The sequence below is a fragment of the Notothenia rossii genome, assembly GCF_949606895.1.
Source record: "Notothenia rossii genome assembly, chromosome: 8".
Lineage (NCBI taxonomy): Eukaryota > Metazoa > Chordata > Actinopteri > Perciformes > Nototheniidae > Notothenia > Notothenia rossii.
The window spans coordinates 13,562,859-13,581,921 of NC_136906.1; the positions used below are offsets into that span (position 1 = coordinate 13,562,859).

Sequence of the window (19,063 nt, forward strand, 5' to 3'; positions counted from 1 at the left end):
CAACAAAATTGTTTGTGTTTGTATTATGAAATAATATAATAATAGCATCATGTAACAGTTTTTTATTGAATTACAAGTTCACCACTCACTGCTTAATATGACTCTCTGCAGTGTGAGGCTTACGTCATTAGCATTGAAATGGGAAAAAGTAGCAGAATGACTAGGAAAATGTCAGCATAGGACAAATGTATTTTACGGTATCATTTTGATCAGTTTAAAGATTATCAAAGAGTAAGTAAAGCTGCAGATAAGAAGTGAGGTCTTCTTTTCGTCTTCCTTAATCACAGTTAGTTTGCCCGTTGCTTGTAAATGTAGATGACTCTTCGGCAGGAAGAACAACGGTGCTTCACATCTTGATAGGAATCCATGCAGAATGGTATAAAACAGCAAGGAATACACCTGTAGGAGGAAACAACGTCAATAGTAACTCTCCAATTAACAACCGCTCTTAAAGGAGGATTTTCTGGTGTATTTCAGACACTGTCAGAAACTAGATAGGCTGTTTCTACCAAAAATGTTGTTTTTACCCAAACATGGCCAAGAGAATACAGAAAGCCCAGGCGTTCTGGTTTGCTGTGCGCTCTGTCATGGTGATCACTGACTGCTGGCAGTGGGGACAGACAGTTTGTCCTGGGACGTCATGTAGATGTGTATTTCCAATTATCATGTGAGTCACTGAGGATGACAAACGCACAACACGTTAAATAGAATGATTTATGTCATTTGTACAAGCTTAAAATAAGTACAATGCCCCATTTCTGATAGCAACATTTGATAATTGAAAACCAGAAGCAATAAACTGAATTTCTGTTAAGAGTTACCAATTAAAAATGTTTAACAACTCATTTAATAATGTCTGTGATCTGTGTTCCAGCCAGGTAGATGGAAATATCCTTTGTTTCTGTAGAATTTCCATTTTTGGGCAATCATTCAAAGATTCGAGAATAAAATGTACTGCATGAACTGACTCAACATGACCAGCAGAGGCTGCTAATAGAACACCATCTGTATGTTGATAAGGAGTTGCTGTTAGTGAGCAACCCAACCATATAGTGACCTTTTTGAAACGGTAATCCATGCCTTCGTCACCTCCCGCTTGGATTACTGTAATGCACTATATATGGGGATAACTTGATCGCCTGGCACTCTCAAACACCAGCACATTCCCTTCATTTTATCTTCACTCCACTGGCTGCCTATTTATTTGAGGATTGATTTTAAAACTGAGGGTGCCCAACACAAAGTCAAAGCTCAGAGGGGACCATGCTTTCTCTGCTGCCGCCCCAAACTGTGGAACAACCTCCCGTTGCAAATCAGACAGGCTCCCACACTGTCTGTTTTTAAATCCCGTTTTAAAACCCACCTCTTCTCCTTAGCATTCAAAACCAAGTGGATTGTTGCTTCTGTTTGCCTTCAGTGATCTATTGTTTTTACTATAGCCTATGGCTGTTTTTATTTTTTATTTTGTAATTGTTACGTTTATTCTGGTTTGTTTTGTGTTCCTTTTATGTGATTTGATATTGTTATGTTTTGTGAGCTGAGCTGTGTGATTTTATATTTAATGTATCTCTGTACAGCACTCTGGTCTGGAGGTTTTAAAGTGCTTTATAAATAAAGTTGGATTGGATTGGATAGAGTAATATATTATAGATATGTTAAGTAATGGACAGCTCAGATTTTACTCATAGTGTAGAATGAAACTGAGAGAGAGTAACATGAAAAATATCTAAATGTGTGTTAATCTGACCCATCCTTCATTAAACAAGCCCACTGTCACCTTATTATGTTGTTATCTGTATTTCTATTTGGAGCTAACCTAAATAAGTTATTTAATGAATAGCTATCACCTGTTGCAATAAGAAATACTCAAAATGTGACTGCACGCAACAAAAAGAGACAGTGGACCATAGCTTTTTGTTATGCACATCTAAAACAAATGAACTATTCTTCGGATAACTTTGGTAGGAAACTGAGGACTTCACCCACTGACTCTGAGGCTCTGTGCAGGGGAAGTTCTGACTCCACAAGCTGGAACAGAAACATGTTCACTATCTGTGTCACAGTCTGCTCTGTCACTCACCTATTTTCTGCAATAGCATTTTTTCAGTCACCTTAGTCACCTGGTAGTCACACCCTGTTTCTCTCTCATACTCTGTTGCACCCATTAACTCCACTAGGCTATAGGCCCCCTTCACTCTCACCTCAGTGCCAGATCGTACTTCGCAGCATGCAGTTCTTTCCAGCATTACCTCCCATATTGCTCTCCCGGTTTCGACCTTGCCTGTCCCTGACCAGCCTGTACCTGCGTCTCCCGTCTTGCCTACACCTGGAACCCTCGCCTGTCCCCGAACAGCCCTTTGCCTACTGTCTGCCGGTTTGTCTTACACCAGAACTTGTTTTGATAAAGCTGGTTGCCGACTTTCCCTGGTCTCCCATGTGTTGCATTTTGGTTCTCAGCTCGTTCGTGACAATCTGTATGTCTAATGTGTTTCACATAGGACAGATTGTGCTTGGTCTCGCCTGTTGTGGCAGGAACAGCAGTGACTGGAGCAAAGGCAACATCTGGCAGATGAAACGTTGGGTTACGTATTGTAACCCTTGTTATATTAGCACAGGCGGAGCCCTCTACTGGACTCTATGGGTACTACCCTCCCTGCGAGCATTCTCCCACTGAAACTTCTAAAGACGTAGGCGGCATTGGGCGGGCCTACCTGAATGCGCGCGCATCACACCGTATAAAAGGAGGCCTCGCCTCCTGACTATCATCCTACACCTCTCTTTAGCGAGCGGAATAGGACAGACAGTGCCCTGAGTAGAGGGCTCCGCCTGTGCTAATATAACAAGGGTTACAATACGTAACCCAACGTTATATCTCTCACAGGCTCCGCCCTCTACTGGACTCTATGGGTACAGGGTGGAGCCCCGATGTATACGCGCACTCTCGTCAAATAACAACATTCCACCCTACTGCCCCTGACCGGCTTTTCTGGTCAGCAGCTGCTGCCCCACATTCTCCTTTAACCCGGTTGTGACCGTGGAGAAGTCTGGGCTGCGGCTGACAGAGCACACTCTGCCGCGCTTACCTCGCAGAAGGTGCGCTCAAAAAACAGTGATGGAGCCCCCCCCCCGCCCGCCCTTAGGCGGATGGGGAGAACCCCCAGCCTCGTATGGGCTCACTGTGCACCCACCTCCCCGAGTCCCTAAGGATCGCAGGGAGAGTGCCAGTGCCCATGCCCCACACTCAGACACTGACCCCGTGCAGAGTGTGTGTGGACTAAGTGTGGAGGGCTACCCCCCTCCTGCCTCCCGGAATTCGCCCATCCCGGGACCCTCAGAGGGCCCGAGAACAGCGAAGGCGCATTACGTCCGGGGAGGGGGTCAGATGCCAACTGACCCACAACCTAACTGAATAGCCTTCGACCTGAACGCACTCCTTAGGCTCTTGGGCACAAAGGAAGGGTTCGGTCTGAGCACGCCGGCAATAGTATCTCTTGAACTAGCCACGCTGCGATTGCTCCTTATCCCGTGAGCAAGGAGATTGATCAAAAGAGCCCTTCCGAAAACACGGGGGCTCCCAGGAGATCAACACGGTCCTCTTTGGAAAGTGCCACGCGGTGTGATATCCCAGGGACATCAGACGGCCTGTGATGAAGTAGGGTCGACCCTATATCATTTGAAGCCACCGGTCCCCGGGGGAACCGGGCCTGGGGCAAGGCCCGTGGACCAAGCTACTTATTCGGCCTTGCGGCCCAATAATCGCTCTGACCTGGTGAGGCGGGGGCATCTCTAGCAATGAATGAGTAGCCCACACACCCGCCGCCATGATCATCATCCAGGGAGAGTACAGCCCTGGGCGGTGGACTTCCATGGATGCCGGACCCGGAAGGAATGGCGAACGTGAATGGCACCGCCGCGGCCATATCCTGGTCCCCCAAACAGTCGAAGCAAAGGTTGCGGGGATCGGCGCCCGCTATTTCAGCTAGGGCACGAAGGACAGGCCCGAGTCTCTAGCAGTGGTGACTCCCTTGAGGTATGATAACTATTTTTTCTTCTTTCAAACGTCTCAGTCTCTCATGGAATCACTTCCGCTGCTGAAGAGAAAAGGATGATAGTCAGGAGGCGAGGCCTCCTTTTATACGGTGTGATGCGCGCGCATTCAGGTAGGCCCGCCCAAGGCCGGCTACGTCTATAGAAGTTTCAGTGGGAGAATGCTCGCAGGGAGGGTAGTACCCATAGAGTCCAGTAGAGGGCGGAGCCTGTGAGAGATATAACGACATTTATCAAAGCAGGAATGGTCAGATCAGAGCAGATATTTATTTCAATCTCCTTTACCAAAGTAATGTCTTAATATATCCATAAAATAAAGTTCATACAAGTGCAATAGTGGTAATCTAATTTATTTACATTTTTGGAATTTGTATCCATTATTTTATACATCACGTTTTGCTTAATTGATGTTTACTTTATGTGTGTGTTTGCTTAAAGGGGCTCATATTAGTATTTTTGCTTCTACTGTGACATGTTCCCATGCTTTAATGTTCAAAAAGTGCTTAATTGTTCTCAACTTCCTGTGCTGCAGCACCTCTTTTCTCCCTCTGTCTGAAACCAGAGCCCAGTCTGCCCCGATTGGTTATCTGGCCGCAGGGCCACCCCTCCATACACGCAGAACACGAGCAGTGCGTAGGGCCTCATCTTGCGCAGGGGTTCTCATCTTATGCGCAAATGCGGCTCAATAACACGTGACACAGTTTCCTCACAGCGAGGCCCCCACGCTAACAGTTTACGAGAGAAAACTCCCTCTGGAGGGAACTTTGGGATTTTAGCCTTTGCAAACCATTTACATGCACAAAAACCTATAACACACGACAGGGAAAGGGAAACCCCCAACAACCATAATAGTGCCCCTTTAAATTGTGCTGTCAGGTCTCAGTCGGGCAAATAATCCTGGGCAAGGTTAGGAGGATATTAAAAAAATGATCATCTTTGAAAGCAGTATGGCAGACACAAACCTCCCTGGTGCATGGGTGGGGGTGCTGCGGGGTAGTAGCCCGGCTGAGCGTACTGCCCTGGTTGTGGGATTGCACCGCCATAGTTCATAGTCGGCCCAGGGCAAGGTGGAGTTTGTTGCTGTGGTGGGTGTCCTTGTTCCATCCTCCAAAAATGTACTGCGGATGAGAAAAGGGTATTTTTGTTGGTTAATCAAAAGGCTCTAAGTCTTTGAGTTAAGTATAAAAGGTATAAACGTAAAACGCATTGTATTGCTGCCGCAAAACACAGTACAACAAAAACATGTGAACACTTTTCCCTACATAGTGGTAGCTACATGTGTGTGGAAAAGCTTCTGAAGTAAATTAAGTTATGCTCCGATGATGCATGTTTTAACATTATACCCCCAAAAATACTGTTGTATCTAGAATTTGCTATTTTATTATCTTTATTTTTATAAACATTATAACAGGTTAAAGGAAAAGGAAAAAAAATAGTATACTGAGTGTCTGTTTCATAGGTCTTGACACGTCACGCATTGTTTATATATAATATAATGACAAAAAATGGTTACATTCTTAACAAAGGACAGTGTCAATACAGATACAGAAATACAGATTAAGGATCTTAAATTGTCTATCTGCCTCTGTGATTCCCCAACGAGAACATTCTCCATATATTTCAACTACAATACTCTTCCAAGCCTTATTAAGAAGCCCAGACTTAATTTCATGGTCCTTTAAGCTGATTTGAGAAACTCCATTTAAGATATGGAACCAGTTGATACTGAGGCTTCCTAACAATTGTCACGCCCTCCCACTCCTAGAGAGAGTATACCCAGGGCCGTCCCTCCCTACAGGCCGATCATGCAGGCTGCTCATCTCACAATGTTGCTTGGGCCAGGGACGGCCCTGAGTATACCTCCCCTTCACTTGGCTGATCGTGAGATTAAGTACACCCCTAACCGAATTCCTCAACAACTTCCACCGAATACCTTCTCAGTAGCACTTTGCTCCCAATCACTAGCTTACTCCAAAAGTAGTTAACCTTTATTGCATCACATAACCCCTTTGAGAAGCCCAGACTACATTTCCTTCATTTTTTAAAGGTTTGATTAGGATTACAGCCAGAGGAAAAAGGGGATTTTATCAAATGTGGTTATAAGCAAAGAGGAAGCTAGCAAAACAGTAGCACCTGTGTTTATTAAGCTCAACTCAGATTTATTGATTAAACTGATACACTTTCAGCAGGAGGAATACAATTATAACACAGGTTCACTTCTGTGTACTAACTCAGCTTTGCAGAAGAAGAGCACTCTGACCACAGGTTACACATCCTCTTTACAAAACCACACAACCTTGAGCATAGTTTAATTTAAGCAGTATGATGAGTAAGCAGTACTTTGACTGTTGTATTTGGTAAAGATATCATTTTATGGAATATTTTATTTATTGTTATAAGTAGTTTTATATATTACTGTGCATCGTGTGTTATTAGGTAGTCATATGTTGTGTATTTAATCCGTAAAATAACCATCAACTTAATGTGGGATGCTTCTGAACTTTTTGTTGAAGGGCGTCAAAGTGACAAAAAAAATGCAAAAACTCAAGTACTGTACATAACAAGTGCTAAGAAATTTCAGCAAAATACAGTACTTGAAAAAAGGCACTTTCACCCTAGGGAAAAAACTAAGCGTGACTTTGGAGACATATGGCAGCAGGCTTGTTACTGGTCTTTGACAGGCAAAATAAAACAATAAACGGAGGCAATGTAAAAGACCAAACATGTGCTTATAGTGAATGCCACTATAATGACAAAAATGACCGTTATCCTGTTTGGTTGACACATCAAAGATAGCGTTTAGATAAATGGGTCATCGACTCTACCACCTTATGGTACCTCATTCTGCGATTGAAAGTGACTTAACAGACAGCTATATAAAAAAAAACTTCCAGATGGACATTTTGACCTGTTAAGCCCCAAGCATGTTTTTCAGGTTTCAGGCTTGAAAATGACATTCCCAGAACAAATGACTATATCTTCACTTCTAAAAGGGGTAAATTAATAATCTTTTTTGTCAAAGCAATGATAAACCTGTGAGTTGGATGTAGAAAAGTCAGAATCAATATACTGTTTTTTTTTATTATTTGAAAGTAAATTCAGATTGAACATAGTAAAAAACTGCCTGCCAGCCGCTGCGCTCTGCCTCTATCCACACAACTTTTTCCCGCCTTTCAGAGACTTATTGCTGGGTCAAACTCTAAGTTACAAACTGTACACATTGCATTCTTGCTAATAAGCCAAAATATGAACGGAATAAGTAGCAAGCATCGTAACAAACAGAGTAAAATAAAAAGGGACAACAGCTTGTCAACCATACTTGCCAACCTTTAGACCTCAGAAATCGTGAGCATTTCAAAATGCAAAATTGGAGGGGGGGGGGGGGTGCTAGTGGATCGCCGGAGCTGTTAGATTAACATTAACATGCTTATTGTAGTTGTAAGTGCACTGCCTTGCGGCTCTTGAAGGAGCATATGTGTGGCTGGACCTGTATTTCGCGGCCCGTCCACACTACAGTTTCAAAAAAAGCTTTCCGGCGGGCGTGTCTGAAGCTCGACCAACAACCAATCACATGAATCTCCCGCCCCTGACACATAAGCAGCGGTTTCATTGGCTAGAGCTTGTACTGGCATATGATTTGATTGGCTGACGCTTCCACCGAAAGCTTCAGAAGCTTCAAAAGTTGAACATTGCTCAACTTTTGCAGCCTGAAACGCCAGGAAAGCTCCGCTCTGCTACCCACAATTCAGTTCGGCGAAAAGCGAGGCAACGTGACGTCACCCCATTCAAAGTGAATGGGCAGACGCGTTGGAAACCGTTTTTGAAGCTGTCGAAGCTGTAGTGTGGACGGGCCGTTACAGGAAAGGAGTGAGTAGAGTAGTTGTCGATTCTTGTTCTGTTTTCTGTGAATATCTGCCTCACCCTCTCAGACTTTGAGTTGTGCGTGCTACTAAAGAGCCGTGTTACCATGGAAACCAAACAATGGTGTAGCTGTAGTAAAGTCCTAGTGGAAACAGTCGTGTGTAAATCAGATTTTGTCAGAAATCGGGAGAAATGCGGGAGAAATATGAACCCGGGAGGAAACCCAGAGTGTTTGACTGATAGAGATCATGCAATGTTATTCTTTTTATTGATTGTTATGAACCTGTCTGGAAATTAGCTATTAGCTATTAGCTATAATCTGGCATATTGCATCTCTTCTCTTTGCTGAGATTAATGTTTTTGTATGCATGGTCCTGGGGGCAATGAAATCGGGAGTCTCCCGCGAAAATCGGGAGGGTTGACAAGTATGTTGTCAACTAACCATTCAGAAACGTCCTGCTGCAACCGAGATGTTTGCACCTCCACCAAAACCTCCGCTGCTTCAGGGTCAGTTTCTGGATCAAATTGATAATATGCTTGAACACATGCATTGCTCTGAGATGACATGTTTATTCCACAGTCGTAATCACAGCAAACATGGTAACGTGACTCTCGCCGGCTCATGCCCCCTTCTTCTGCAGGGGGGCGTGGTCAGCTGCTGCACAGAATAAATGTCACAACTAAAGTGGGCCAGTTGAGGTTAGAATTTAAATGTCACAACTGAGGTGGGCCAGTTGAGGTTAGAATTGAAATATCACAACTGAGGTGGGCCAGTTGAGGTTAGAATTTAAATGTCACAACTGAAGTGGGCCAGTTGAAGTTAGAATGTAATGTCACAACTGAAGTGGGCCAGTTGAAGTTAGAATGTAATGTCACAACTGAAGTGAGCCAGTTGAAGTTAGGATTTAATGTAAGAAATGTAAAACTGTGAATTGAGGTTTTATATTAGAAAAGGACCACAGCATGATATATTTCGTATGATTGTCACATTGTAACGACAGAAGGTAACAACCCTGTAAAAGTGTGGACCATTTTCTTCAAATAAAATCATCCCACCTTTTTGGATTGGGATAACTTAAAATAAATCTGCGCTCTCCTCTCCTGCTTAAAGGTAAGATTGCACACTGCCACACTCACACTTAGGCAGGGCCACACCTCATTACTGATACCAGAATCCTTCGGGATCGCTTATACGGATTTAGCAGGTCGTCTGAATTGAAACAGCAGTTAATTTAACCTGGTTCTTCAGGAGTTAGTAGAGGTGAGACCTTGCTGATCCAGGTGGATCCGAGCCTGGCAGTAAAGTTACATAGACTCAATAGCTTCTGTTAGGTTAATTAGTAGGTCTGAGTAATTGCCGGAAAAAATTAACAGGCCTCCGGACTCCAACAAACCCATTGGTCAATTTTGGTGATTGACACCTCTTTTGAACCGTTAGAGCCAATAGAATCGAGTGGGGGTTCCTAAATCCATCTAAACATTACCATTGAGGATTGAGAGTGATGCACACGCAGTTTGCCCAAACCGAAAGCTATGTTACACTCTATAGAAAACTACGTTTATTGCCATAAATATGATGATGGATTAACCTCTGGATTAACCTTCAGCAGCGTTTTTCTCGTTTTAATGCCATTGAACACAACTTTTGATCGGAACAACAGCTAAGGTAAGACGTTTTGGCTCCTTAAAGCACATTTCTTTGTTGTTGTTTCTTCTCGTTTGGCCACGAGTTCTGATCGCTCAGTGATGATACTTATATGTCTGCATTGTAAAATATTACCATGATTTCACAATATTTAGCTGTAATATTTTACAATAAATTACTGTTTAACCACTTTACAGTCTTTACCTGTAATGTTCACAATATAATACTGTAATTTTGAATTTCACAGTGAAATCAATGCAGGCACAGTTAATTACTGCGAATGTACAGGATAAATGATTAACAGGATTTCACAACATGTTACTGTGTATTATTTCAGAGTAAAATACTGTATTCAGACCATCCTCTGTGATAACACAACAAATTAAGTGATTTTCTTGCTTTTATCGCTCTTGCTTGGCTTTAAATACTAATTTCTTTCTTTGGTGCAGGTTTTACTTAAATTGAAAGGGGCACCACTGCATTTGCCTTCAAATAAACGATGCAACATATAAATCTATGTAACATTTAAATTGTTGTCTTGGCTTATTGTTTTCAGGTGCTTCCTGGGCATTAATCCTGAGACGGGCTCGAAAGCCAAAAAGAGGCATGGCAATTTAAACCCCCATGTCAGCACATTCTTCAGAAAAATGGTTGACTGGATGTCTGTGTAGACATGTGCTCCCCTCCTTGTTTTATTTCTCTTTCTCCCTGCTGCGCAGGTGCACCTGGGGGGTATACTACGAAGCTGGTTCAACCTAACCTGGATATGTTTTGAGTTATCCGGTTGACTTAATCCAAAACGAAGCCGCTCTCGCTAAACTGTCCTACAACGATGACTATCAACTCGTTCGCTCAAGCCAGCCGTGTCCTATATCTAGTTAGGTGCGCGTTCACATAAAAGGGGTAGTATCTGGAGCATTCGACCAATCACAAACATGGAGAAGCGTACTGAGAGCGCAGCGTCATACGTCCTGAATGAAAAGTCAACTATACAGTAATATTAGTCAAATTTGAAGAAGTTAAACTTTAAACATCCATGACTTAAACACTTTATCCAGGATGAAAGCCACATAGCTGCACCTGCAAGGTGAATACAGCTGGTAAAAGAAAAAGTGTTTGAATGCGTACATTAACAGGTTTATGATATCACTGCCCCATCCAAGACCCGAGTGGATCTGACTTTAATTACATTTGACTCGAGTGTTTCGTCAACTTAATGTGTTGCTTAAAATAATACTTATGCATACAGTATGTGACACTGTGAGTGTTGCACAGCCAGATACGGCTCAGCTGACTCAGATAAGGAAATATATGATACATTATGATGTGATATGATGTGATGGCAACTGTAAAGTCACAGTATTTAGTTGTACTTTTATTCTAATTTACTGTAATATATCTACAGTAAATTACTGTGAAATATTTACAGTCAATTACTGTGAAATATTTACAGTAAATTACTGTGAAATCCATGCAACTAGTAGCCAGTAATTTACTAGTATTTTACAGACAAACATTTTACAGTGTGGAATCTGTGGAATCTCAGCTTGCTAGTCGATATCTTTTTTGTGCAGATCCGATAAGTAATAAGGGTATTTTACCTTGTGTTCTGTGCTAAGTGCGTTAGCATTTTTTCGCTCAGGGCTAATTCAGAGCCTTTGTTATTACCCTTTTGTTTTGTTTAGCTAAAAACGGTTAATATTGTCTGACAGCTGAGTTTCTTCCCGTTAAGTGGGTATGACACATTCATAGTTTGTTAAATATTAAGAAGCCCTCAGACCAGTGGCAGTTGGTGGAAAATATATTTGGTGGGTCTATTGAAATGGTGTGCAAACCATAAAAAGGGGGTCCGGGGGGATGCTCCCCCGGAAGAACATTTTGAGAAATGACCCCTTAAATTATGACTTCTGGTGATGTTAGAGGGGGGGGGGGGGAGGGAGAGGGAGGACACATTGAGGCTTAAAAATATGAGATAATCCATAATCTTCAGTGTGGTTAGCTATGAATCTTCCAAATACCTTGTCCTGGACATAGTTTCTACAGTGTAAACTGTGCAACAGTACAGTTGGTCACACAAAATGCAGAACACTGGTGCTTTGGGAATATATTTAATTATTTAAATTTTTAATTATATTTAATACAGCTACACCATTGTTTGGTTCCCATGGTAACGCGTCTCTTTAGTAGCGCGCGCAACTCAAAGTCTGAGAGGGTGAGGAAAATAGTCACAGAAAACTGAACAAGAATCGACAACTCAACCCTCTGCTCACTCCTTTCCTGTAAAATACAGGTCCAGCCCACACATATGCTCCATGGTGCTACAGGCATTGCACTTACAACTACAATAAGGAGTCTCCACCTGCAGACGCAGCCATCCTCATCAACTATACTGTAGCGTCACCTTGGATACGAGTCCAAACAACTCACAGACTGCTGAAATTGCCGCCCTGTGAGCATCAGATCTGACGACGCTGATTGGCTGAAATTATGTTTCGGCGGCATAGTTTACAGATAACAACAGTCAGCAATGTGTTGGCTGCTGCTGCTCTGGCTGAGGGCTCCTTTCTTACCGCCCAGACGAGAGAAGGTAAATGATACACGCTGCGGCCAGGCAGGAAACATGTGACTTATCAGTAACTTTAGACATCGTAACACCATTTTAAACGAGATTTTATTGTGGATAATACATTTGACTGATACCAACTATATAATATTTACCTTGTTCATTCAAAATAAAAAATAAAATAAATATATATTTTTTTTAATATATTTTTTTATTTATTTTTAATTTTTGATGACAATCAAACATGACGGAAGAGGGGGGCGGCGCCCCTATGGGCCGGCCGCCACTGCCTCAGACGCTGTTTCTTACAAGATGTTGCGTTTTGCCCCAGCCCGCGGGGCCGTGGGGTTTAACTGAACCTTTTAAGTGAAGCAAACTGGTAAAGTGCTGTACTTGGTGCTATGAAAGAATGTAATGTAGTTTTCATATGCTGGTTATTCTTGCTCTGCCGGACTGCGATTAAATCCCTGCTAAACTTCATGTGACTCATCCTAAATCTATAATAATAAATCATTTACAATAACTTGATCCACAAAATGTAATTTTCTATTTCAATAGGTCTGACCAAAGAGAAATTTTTCCCTCTTTTCCACCAATGTTTTTTGTCTGGAGCCGCAAAACATATTTGATAGCTTGATAGATTATAAAGTTGTATATATTGTTAGACAAAAACTGCATTTATTATTTATTACATTATAGAAAACTGTTTACCTCTAATAATAAACAAATAATTATTATAAGGAGAATACAAAATAAACACACAGGCCTACTTTAAAAATGAATTAAACACAGCACTTCTGCACATTTGAAAAAAAAAAAAAAAAATTCAGACACATTTTGACTCCCTTATAAAAGACATAACAACCCGATCCCTGTGGTTTCGCACGTTTTGATGTGTTTTTTGTGTGTCAATGCTGCCGGACAAGTAGAATGACAAAATTTGTGTCGGAAGAAGGAGAATAAGATGAGATAAGTAGGTCGGATACATTTTCTAGTTCTGTGTGTGACTTCGCCAGTCACACAGAACTAGAAAACTCAGAGAAATGTTGACTGTGTGACTGAAACTTGGGTGCGTCCCGATGCTAACATTACCCCCGCTGAGTAAGTATTAATAGCATTAGTTGTATTGTTAAGGTAGAACAAAGAATATCCATTAATTGTACTTAACATTTAGTTGACTATTTGAACTGTTTATCTATTACATTTTTGGATTATTTTACGACATTCCTGCATCGTTTCTGAACATCTTTAGATTACCACTGGATTTAGTTAACGAACGACTGATGTGTTCAAAGATAAAAGTATTTCCACTGCAACGCCCTGCCAGTGAAGAACAGACCTACCCTACCTGTATTGACAATATTGTACTGCATTATTGCTTCTAAGTAAAAAAACTGTATCCAATCAGCCAAATATCCTACCCAGAGTATTTAGGATACCAATTGAACACACCTGATGACTCTCATGTTTGCTATAAGTCTGTTTGATTAACCCTCCTGTTGTGTTCGGGTCAAATCTGACCGATTGACTATTTTCATCAATCATAACTTTGATTGATGACAGGCAGATGATTGGACTTGCTTTTTACAGCGCCACGGCTTCCACAGATGAAATATTTGTATATGTTTATTGTCAAAGCATTTAGGACCGGTCAAATTTTACCGCGAACACCAAAGTAAGGGGGGGGAAACGAACACAACAGGAGAGTTAAATGAGCTTATCGGTGTGGCCGTGACACATTTCCCTACATTATGATCACCAAATTATGTATGAAGAGTGAAAATTGTGGCCAGCCGAGCAATAGTTGCAAAACAAATTCTAAAGATTTTACAGCTCTTCTCCCCTTTTCACAAAACGCAAGCTGCGACTACGTGAGAACCATACTAGCTATCAAAAAATATCCAATTAGTCTAATAAAGTCCATAGTCTCGAGAACCGTTTAAACTTGTAATTTGTGTTCTACGTTTAAGTATGCGGAATTTGATTTATCCATAGTTCGCTCATCGAACCGGGGGTCTGGTTATTCACCTGCAAGAAATGGCGCTTGCGCGGGACCGTAGCAAGATATGACGCATAATGTGGTTGACCTAATTAAAACAAATTTTCTTTTTACATGTATCACCTCAAAATCCAAGATACGAAACATTTTCAATCATGCAACAAAATATAAATAGTCATACACATTTTTTAATTGTATTCCCTTCTTATTGTTGTCTAAGCTCAAAGGTTGCAGACCCCTGCACTAGTACCTCGCTCTGTTTTGCTTGGACAATGTGGCTATATAGAGTTTTTTATCTTTACTTCGGACAAGAACAATTCACTGTTTATATTTTTTGTATCTGTTGTAAACAAGTGGTTTAATAACATCAGCTAAATCAGGTCAACATACACATTCATAAACAACACACTCTAACATAATAGCAACAGCAGCTGATCATTATGTAACTTTGCATTTGTAAAAATAAAAGTTTTTTCTACCACTTACCTACAAACAAAATAAAGGAGAATCACGCAGCCTCTCTACTGGAGCTGTTTGGCACCGAGTGAGGCAGGAAGAAACGCATTTAAACCAGAGCGTTCTGAAACAATGATAGAGGAAGTCCTACTGGATCCAGTTGATGGACTGGAGCTTGACAGATTCATGACAAACCCTCCCTTTTTTCACTCCCTTTCATTCCTTGTGGACGGGTGGGTCTTAAAAGAATAACTAGTATAATATACAGTGTTTGTATATTGTTGTTCAAATAATGAACATAATGGAAATAACAAATATGAACACAGAATTCAGTAAAAAAGGGATGGTGAAGGACGCCTGTAAGAACAAATAATTTTTTTTGGGCCAAACAAACAACAAAAAACACGTACATAAACACTCCAACTAGGGACAAATTCTTTATTTTTTACAGATGAACAGAAAATAATCTTACTTTGTCGACGAATGATAACTAAACTCTCTGCAATAACATCTGTATGTATGTGTTTTTTCCTGTGTAGTTTCCTGTGGTCTAACACTATCTCAGTCTGACTCACCTAATGAAAACCACGTTAGAATGTGGACGGAAACGAAACCAGCCTCGAATCCTTTGACGAAAACCTTTCCACTAGTTGTATCTTAGCTGTAAAAATTATGTTTCATCCAGAAAGTGTGGGATATTCCTAAGATGTTAAAGATACGATAGTGAAAAAGATGACCAGCTGCATACCTTTTACATTTTTTGCAAAAACTGCTTTATTCCCCACTAACAAAACCCTGCCATCCCTTTTCTTGATTGATGTTTTTTTCTGACTTGTAACACCAGTAACTACTGTGCCTTCCCTACGGTACATTCATCTTATCTGGATGAATACAAGTTTAACTGTCCTCCTTCCCCAGTGACCATTTCTAATCTACACTCTACATTTTAACACATGATATGTCTATGATTCTGGGCCTGACAACATTCCAGGTTGTGTGCTAAAGGACTGCGCCGCTGAGCTCACAGATGTCCTCACAGACATCTTCAACATCTCACTAAGCCAGGCTGTTGTTCCGTCGTGCCTCGTTGTTGCAAAAAGTTCAAAAGGGGCCCTAGTATGGCGGTGGACCTTAGTCCGTTGACAGGCCACGCATGAATCGACCCAGGACATCACGTCCTTCTTAAGCCCCTGCCACACAAACTTCTGTCCGCAGGGACCAGTGGTCGAGGCTGGCCCGTGGAGATGTCACACCACAGCTTTGCGCCCGAATCTCCGACCATGACCTCCTCCAGTCGTAATCCCGTGACCGTAATGGCCTTGAGGGTCTGGACCCCATGGTCAGAGGCCTGGTCAGCGCCCATGCGGAGGTAATCGAGGCCCAGCTGCACAGCTCCGATGACCGCTCTGGAGAGGCAGTCCGCGACCACGTTAGCCTTGCCAGCGATGTGTCGTATGTCCGTGGTGTACTCAGAGATGTACGAAAGTTGGCGTTGCTGTCGGGCAGACCACGGCTCAGCTGCCTTGGACATGCAGAAAGTAAGTGGCTTGTGATCCACGAACGCCGCAAACTCCCGGCCTTCCAGCAGAAAACGGAAGTGTCGAACCGCCAAATAGGGACCAAGGAGTTCCCTGTCTAAAGCGCTGTACTTGCGCTCCCTTGGAGTCAACTGGCGGCTGAGAAAGGCGAGCGGTGCCAGGCGCCGTCGACCCATTGCTCGTACACCGCGCCCACAGCGTAGTCGGTGGTGATGGCGATGGGGGCCCTGTGTGACGGGTGAGCCAACATTGCGGCTTCGCTCAGGGCGGCTTTGGTGGCATTGAAAGTGGCCTCCCTTTCAGCCGTCCAGTCTATGGCCTGACCGGGGGACTTGTCCTTGAGGGCCTCGTGCAGCGGGCGCATGGTGTGGGCCGCCCGGCGGATGAACCGGTGATGAAACGTCACCCTCCCGAGGAACTCTCGGAGCGCTCGAGCTGTAGGCGGTCGTGGAAAGGCGGACACGGCCTCCACCTTCGACGGGAGGGGGGCAGCTCCATCCTTGCTGATGAGATGCCCGAGGAAATGGATGGAGGACAACCCGAACTGACACTTCGCCGGTTTGAGAATCAGGCCGTGTTGGTTGAGCCTCGCGAAAAGGAAACAGAGATGAGCCTGGTGCTCTTCAGAGGAGGAGCTGGCGACCAGGATGTCGCCTAAATAGACAAAGATGAATGGCATGTCTCTGAGCGCTGAATCCATCAGCCGCTGAAAGGACTGAGCTGTGTTCTTAAGTCCAAACGGCATACGCAGGAACTCGAAAAGCCCGAACGGCGTAATCACCGCAGTTTTGGGGACGTCCGAGGGGTGCACCAGAACCTGGTGGTAACCCGCACCAGATCCACCTTGGAGAAAACCAACTTGCCTGCCAGGTGTGTAGAGAAGTCCTGGATGTGAGGGACCGGCTGATTTAGGGACCATGTGGAGCGGCGAAGCCCAAGGGCTGTCTGAGCGGCGGATGATGCCCAGACGCTCCATGATGACGAACTCCAACTTGGCGACTGCCAGCATGTCAGGGTTGAGCCGCCGGGCCCTAGTGTAGACTGAGGGGCCTTCAGTGTCAATGTGGTGCTCTACCCCGTGTTTGGAAGTGACAGCGGAAAAGGTGGGCTGCGTCAAGCCGAGAAACTCACTGAGAAGGTGCTGAAACATGTCACCCTGTGAGAGTGAGCTGGAGAGCCCGCTGAATGACGCCTCGCCGCGGGTACATGCGAACGAGGCAAACGTCAGTGCATCCACCAGGCGGCTATTCTTGACGTCCACCAGCAGCCCGAGAGCGCACAGGAAGTCTGCGCCGAGGAAGGCGAAGGAGATGTCAGCCGTGACGAAATCCCACTTGAACAGCCGACTCCCGAAACACAGGTCCACTGTCTTTGTGCCATAGGTGCGAATAGGGGTGTCATTAGTGGACGTTAAAGGTGGGCCGTGGCCCCCACCGGCGGCGTCCACCAACGTAGCCGGCAGGACGCTCCGCTGGGCTCCTGTGTCACAAAGAAGTCTGCGACCAGAGAGGGTGTCCTTGATGAACAGGAGCCGGTTTGATGTGCCCACGCTTGCGGCCACTACCGAGCGCAGACCTTCGCATTTCCCGTTGCCTTGTAGGTGCAGAGGGGACGGCACATCCTCGCTTTCGCCCGAAGCGTGCATGGTAAGAACACAGGCCAGGGCTGGAGTCGCTGACGTCGGCTCCGGAGCTTCTGCTAGGTGGCATGCCTCTACCAGGGAAGGTGCCGCTGCTTGTCTGGGCCAGCATCTCAGGGGCAAAACGCTGGGTGGCCAGGAAGAATCGGTCAGCTTCTTCGGCTAAAGCGCGGGGCTCAGTGATAGCCGTGTTAGCGAGCGCCGTCTGAACATGCGGCGGTGTGAGACTGACCGTTGAGCGGCCCGACCAAGCAAGGAGTCAGAGGCAGAACGTCCAAAAATATAACCCGACTTGGGCATTTATTAAAACATGAACATATGACACACAGCCTCAATCCTGCTGCTGCTGTTCACGTGAGCCCAGCCTGCAGCCACCAGGATCTCACACACACTACCACTCTCACAAGAAACAGCACTTAAATACACAGACTAACAAGACACAGGTGAGGGGGGAGCAATTAGACACAGGTGAGGGGGGAGGAGCAAACACAGGGCACCAGGTGAACATAATTGGATAATCCGCAGGAGGGAACACAGAGACGACCGGAAATAACAAGATGGGGGTGAACACTTATACAATTAATGCCATTTAATAAATAACTCTAGTAACGGCGTCTCGTCGTTACATTCCCACCCTTTTCTCCTAAAGCGCACAGTACCCGAGACAGTCTTGGCTTTCTAGAACGGACATAATAGATCCCTCCCATGAGGCTATGGACAGAATAGATCCCTCCCCTGAGGCCATGGACACACCAGATCCCTCCCTTGAGGCTATGGACCTAATACATCCCTCCCTTGAGGCCATGGACACACTAGATCCCTCCCTTGAGGCTATGGACCTAATATATCCCTCCCTTGGTTCTGTCGACTCTGTTAGCTCGTCCGTTAGCTTCTCCTCCTTGTCTCCGTTAGCTCGTCCGTTAGCTCGTCCGTTAGCTTCTCCTCCTTGTCTCTCGTCTCCTCCTGCTTGTCTCTCTTCTCCTGCTGCTTCAGCAGCCGTGGCCCCCTGGTCAGTTCCAGACATAGCCAACCCCAGCCGCGGTTCCTCTCCTTGGTCCCTCTTCTTTCCTCTCGTCATTGTCACCTCCTCACTTGGTCAAATCCCACTTCTGACACCAATTGTGAGACTGACCATTGAGCGGCCCGACAAAGCAAGGAGGCAGAGGCAGAACGTCCAAAAATATAACCCGACGTGGGCATTTATTAAAACATGAACATATGACACACATCCTCAATCCTGCTGCTGCTGTTCACGTGAGCCCAGCCTGCAGCCACCAGGATCTCACACACACTACCACTCTCACAAGAAACAGCA

General features: G+C 44.3%; 1 protein-coding gene across 3 annotated transcripts; it reads right to left on the reverse strand.

Moving 5' to 3' along the window:
• Window positions 1-46: 46 nt before the first annotated feature.
• LOC307015385 (lipopolysaccharide-induced tumor necrosis factor-alpha factor-like) lies at window positions 47-14,741 on the reverse strand. 3 transcript variants are annotated; one of them, XR_013801495.1, is made up of 4 exons: window positions 14,602-14,741; window positions 5,010-5,165; window positions 528-675; window positions 47-399 (listed from the first exon to the last, which is right to left on the reverse strand). XR_013801495.1 is itself a non-coding variant. In XM_079643943.1 (4 exons), exons 1-4 carry the CDS (start codon window positions 8,457-8,459, stop codon window positions 288-290), a joined length of 525 nt encoding a protein of 174 aa, XP_079500069.1. In that variant the 5' UTR covers window positions 8,460-8,875; the 3' UTR covers window positions 47-287. The 3 variants fall into 3 exon arrangements, 1 of the variants encoding a protein (XP_079500069.1); XR_013801496.1 differs by having other exon boundaries at window positions 14,606-14,721; XM_079643943.1 differs by lacking the exon at window positions 14,602-14,741 and adding an exon at window positions 8,351-8,875.
• Between the last annotated feature and the right edge of the window lie 4,322 nt (window positions 14,742-19,063).

Excerpts from the sequence above, each read along its gene's own strand:
- LOC307015385 (XM_079643943.1), bottom strand. The coding sequence starts at position 8,459 with ATGCATGTGTTCAAGCATATTATCAATTTGATCCAGAAACTGACCCTG. Across the intron at positions 5,166-8,350 it reads CAGCAGGACGTTTCTGAATG|TACATTTTTGGAGGATGGAA; the intron begins GTTAGTTGACAA and ends TCTCATCCGCAG. Across the intron at positions 400-527 it reads ATTCTCTTGGCCATGTTTGG|GTGTATTCCTTGCTGTTTTA; the intron begins GTAAAAACAACA and ends TTCCTCCTACAG.